Here is a 4,703-nt window from a genome sequence, read left to right on the forward strand (position 1 = left end):
TTACTATGTTTATTCTCTCCTTCTGAAAGTTCAACGTATTATTGTGGGGTCTCTCTCTCTCTGTCTCTCTCTGTCTGTCTGTCTGTCTGTCTCTCTCTCTGTCTCTCTCTTCCCACTTATAAGTGAGGACATGTGGTATTACTCTTTCTGTGCCTGGCTTATTGCATTTAACATAATTTTCTCAAGTTCATCCATGTTGTTGCAAATGGCAGAGTTTCATTCTTTTTTATGGCAGAGTAGTATTCCAGTGTGTGTATATACCACATTTCCTTATCCAGTCATCTGTCAATGGGCATGTAGGTTGGTTCCATATCATGACTATTGTAAATAGAGCTGCGATAAACACGGAGGTGCAGGTGTCCCTCTGACTCGATGATTTCCATTCCTTTGGGTACATACCCAGAAGTGGGGTTGCTGGATCATATGGTAGATCTGTATGTAGTTGTTTGAGGAAGCTCCATACTGTTTTCCATAATTCTGCACTAATTCAGTCCCACCAACAGTGAAGGAGGGCTCCCCTTTCTCCACATCCTCACCAGCATTTGTTATTCTTGGTCTTTTCAATACTGGCCAGTCTAACTGGTGTGCGACGATGTCTCAGTGTGGTCTAGGCACAGACGGTGGCAAAGACCTTGGCAGACACAGCTCGCTCACTAGCGATGGGTGGTCTGCACTTGCCATGCAGTGTGCAGCCCTGAAAGGACCACCAGAAACCACTCCGTCACCTTCCTGATTTCAAGAAGGGAGGCCCCTGCCCAGGCCCAGCTGCTCCCCTGGGACAGGACTTCTCCAGCCCACCGCCAGAGGAAAGAGGAGACACTTCCCAAATTAAAACGTGCTTAGAGCTTTGCTTCTCTGCCTTTTTAAGATTGTGGTCCTGCTGCTCCTCTTGGATGGTGTGGGTGTGACTGTACAGACGGTCAGCACACAGCGCTATGAAAAGGGATGGCGAGGGGGCTGGGCCTGCACTGAAAGGTGCGGGACAGTGTCACCTGGCACCAAATGCCCTTGGCAAGTCTGAGAGAAAGAGGGGCAGGCACCGTGTGCCTCCATGTTCAGGCACCCGAGGCATTTCGGGGCTCGTGGAGCAGAAAGAGAAAAACGGGGACTGTGGGTAAATTCACGACATGTGCTTTGTGGAAACCGAGAGCTGCCTGATACTGGTGGCAACACCAAGGCCCAAGTGGCACTCACGGTCCTTGCATGAAGCAGAGCAATGCTGGCTGCTTCTTTTCTGGTTCTAAAACGGCTGCTGTGCAGAGATTTTCTCCCTGTCCTCTCCCTTTAAACTCAGGAGAGTTACGTGTATTTTGTGTTCAGAACATCAGAAGACTTAGTCTTCTCCTGCAAATAACAGAGCTGTCCCTGCACAATAATCTACAGGCGTCAGATGCCTAAGCATTCAGTGGGCCTCGGCACTGCGGCCTCTGGGTGCCAGACTTCTGTGCATGGCAAGGGCCCAGCAACCAGCATAGCATGATGCAGGTGGTAAAATAGGGCTGGAGGGGCTTGTGGGCTGGACCGGGGGCCGGAGAGATGGAGGAAGGGGTTGTCAGGGCCAAGTGCTGGCAGCCCTCCCAGGGCATCCTGTCTCCTCCTGTCAGCTGCCCCAACAGCCTACCCCATGGGTCCAAGGGTGGCATACAGCAGCACCTGTCCCTTCTCTCACCTTCCTCCTGCTGCAGGCGGCAGAACACACCAACAAACCTCTCTCCACCTTGGGACCACGAAGCTCCCTGAGCAACTCTGCAGCCCCATGGAAGCATGGCCCTGCCCTCCTATAAGGGCTCCCAGGGGCCCTGGCCCAGCTGCACTCCACGCCCATGCTAGCCTCCCTAGGTCAGGGTGGGAGGCAGCTACCATACAGCCCTGGTCCTGAAATGGGATGCCTGTAAAATGTTCTTCTCCTGCTGCTCAATAAACCATGGGAACCTCCTTTGCCCACCACTGAAGCCAAGAATTCACACTCGCCTAAGCTCACCATTCCCGAGCCTCCTGCTGAAAGCCACCAGAAACACAAGTTATAAAACTGACTCTGAATAGAAAGTTCCGGCAGCCCCTGGTCTCCCAAGTTTGATCATGGAACAGTTTAGCTGAGTCAGTATTTTATATCCCAGGGGAGGAAGGTGGTTCAGGGCTAGAAACAGCCAGAAACTTACACCCTGTGCACTGAGGACCCTCACTGTGGCTGCCCTACCAGTACCTCAACAGCACCCACCCCATCTACTTGAGGAGGCTCCATTGTCCTAGCTGCTCCGTGTGCCCTCCAGCCTGCCCACGCCCAGGCCCTGCCAGCACACTGGCAACACATGAGTCACCACTTGCCGCAGGGACAGCTCCAGGACTGAGCTTAGTAACAGATCTTTAACATGACAGCATGGACGAGTCTCACAATCTAACACTGCCCAAGAGAAGCCAGACACGAGAGTGCACTCATGGTACAAGCCATCACGGCGAAGCTCCCAACCCAGTAAAGCTGATCTGTGTGACAGATGCCATCCAGGCAATGGAGACCTGCAGGGGAGGGGCTGCGACGGGGACTTGGGTGGGTCTGGGGGCACGCGGCTCTTTCTTGTTGGGTGCTGGTCACCAGGTGTGTTCAGTTTGTGAGAACTCGCTGAGCTGAACACTTAGGACGCATGTGCTTTTCCGTGTGTTACACATCAATAGAAAGTCTTCCATGCCTCTGAGGTGCTGGGGGCTGACCTGAAAGTCTGTCCCACTTCCCACCTGAGTAAGAGGCCATGCAGCACCCAGGCGTCCATCCCACACTCACCTGCTGCAGCCTGTCCTCCTGCCGCCTGCTCTGGCTTGGGCGGTTGATGAATGACCGCGTGGCGACTTTGTAGTGATTGAGCAGGCAGACGATGACCACGACCATCACCGTGACCACCACGACAATGATGATGATCTGGGCAAACTCCAGCTCCGCTGCAATGGAAGAGGAAAGCCATTAACTACTTGTCCCAGGTGACCTCACCCAGGTCTCCATGCAATTACAGCCACTGGGCAAGGAAGGCCTCTTGCATACATCTCATCCTCACAAGGACCTCATGAGATGGAGACTATAATCCCATTTGAGAGAAGAAGAGACCAAGGTACAGTCACAAAGCCCGTGTGTGACTGGGCTGGGGGGCACATCCAGGGCTACGGGATTTTGAAACCTGTGCTTCTGGCTACACATGACACTAGATCAAGGCCTGCTGCCCAAGGCGACTGCCAGACTTTGACATTCTAATGACATCTTAAGAAAGGAGGACCTGAGAGTGTGGCTCTGATGCCCACCTGATGCCTTTTGCAGACCCTGTCTTGGCAACTGCAATGAGAGGGTCTTGAGAAAATGTNGCTACGGGATTTTGAAACCTGTGCTTCTGGCTACACATGACACTAGATCAAGGCCTGCTGCCTAAGGCGACTGCCAGACTTTGACATTCTAATGACATCTTAAGAAAGGAGGACCTGAGAGTGTGGCTCTGATGCCTACCTGATGCCTTTTGCAGACCCTGTCTTGGCAACTGCAATGAGAGGGTCTTGAGAAAATGTGTTCCGTTGGTGCCACAAGATCTCTAGAGGTGCTGGCTGTTACTGTCCCATCCCCACACAGGAACTCAAAGTCCAGCCCAGCGTGGTCACCACAGGCAGGTCCCTGTGTGGGCCTTCCCCTTGTGCTAAGTGGCTCTCGAGCACCATCTTTTCCATCACTCACTGAAATTCTGTCCTGCCAGATGACACGGTCCATCCTCCCACCCCAGGGAGCTGAGAAAGTCCCTCCAAAAACTGAAGCTATCCCTCCCAACGCAACCTCCCTAGAAAAGTTAAAGCCGTCGTTATGGCTGAGCCGAGTCTCTCAAAGCACATGCACACAGGAGCCAGCACACTGAAGGGGGAGTGAGCCCTGCTGGAAAGACAGCTCCAGCCCCTCTCCTCGGAGGCTCTGCCTCTGTAGAGAGTCAGAGAACACTTCTCCCTCATTTCCAGTCCTGCAGGCAAGGAGTTTTCGGAGTGGTCCACTCACCTCTGGGTTTCTGACACCATTATTGCAAGAGATTTCCTAAACACCATCAACACACGCTGCACACACAAGTACAGCACCACAGTGATACTTCCCAGAAGTGTCACTTCCTGTGGGGAAGAAGCCCCTCAGGAGCCACCAAATTGATGTACTCCCGAAAGCTTCCTTAGGGCTTATCATGGTGGGGCCTCCTGGAAATGACTGAAATTGCTCCCAGTTAGCAAGCTTGGGACCTTGCAACCAGGACACACAGATGTAGATGTGACCTTATTCCTGCTCACAGGCTGTGGGAAGTGTGACATGCTTGTTAACCAGAAACACCATCTTCAGGACTCTCCACCTCCACATGTGACCTGCCCATGTCTGGGACACAACCTGCCTTGACCCCGTGTCTCTCAGGACCCCACTCACATGTGCCACCTGACACCTCCCCACTGGCATCTGGAGCCCCTCCTTCAACACTCAATGCAAGACATGACCTGGCAGGGGAGGGGCGTGCCATGTGCACAGAAGGCAAGAAGACTGAAGGTTTAGTTTTGTTTTGGGGGCGTGGGTTGGGGAGGGAAGGCTAAGAAGAGAATAAATTCTGAAAGAACAGTAAAAACAGATTTAACAAAAAAACACAGGAGTAGATGCATTCTGAAAAAATATTAAGATGCTTTGGGGTTTCCAAAATTTCATGTGCTCAATA

At 52.5% G+C, this 4,703-nt stretch overlaps 1 protein-coding gene across 1 annotated transcript in view; it reads right to left on the bottom strand.

Annotated features, from left to right (window-relative positions):
- LDLRAD4 (low density lipoprotein receptor class A domain containing 4) overlaps nt 1-4,703 on the bottom strand; it is a 34,174-nt gene that overhangs the window by 25,580 nt on the left and 3,891 nt on the right. Inside the window, exon 2 of the mRNA XM_008581104.1 lies at nt 2,777-2,931. Coding sequence (XP_008579326.1) covers nt 2,777-2,881 — 105 coding nt within the window. The 5' untranslated portion in view covers nt 2,882-2,931. The remainder of the gene's footprint in view (nt 1-2,776; nt 2,932-4,703) is intronic.

Source organism: Galeopterus variegatus, unplaced genomic scaffold, assembly GCF_000696425.1.
Source record: "Galeopterus variegatus unplaced genomic scaffold, G_variegatus-3.0.2 Scaffold2265, whole genome shotgun sequence".
In the NCBI taxonomy this organism is placed as follows: domain Eukaryota; kingdom Metazoa; phylum Chordata; class Mammalia; order Dermoptera; family Cynocephalidae; genus Galeopterus; species Galeopterus variegatus.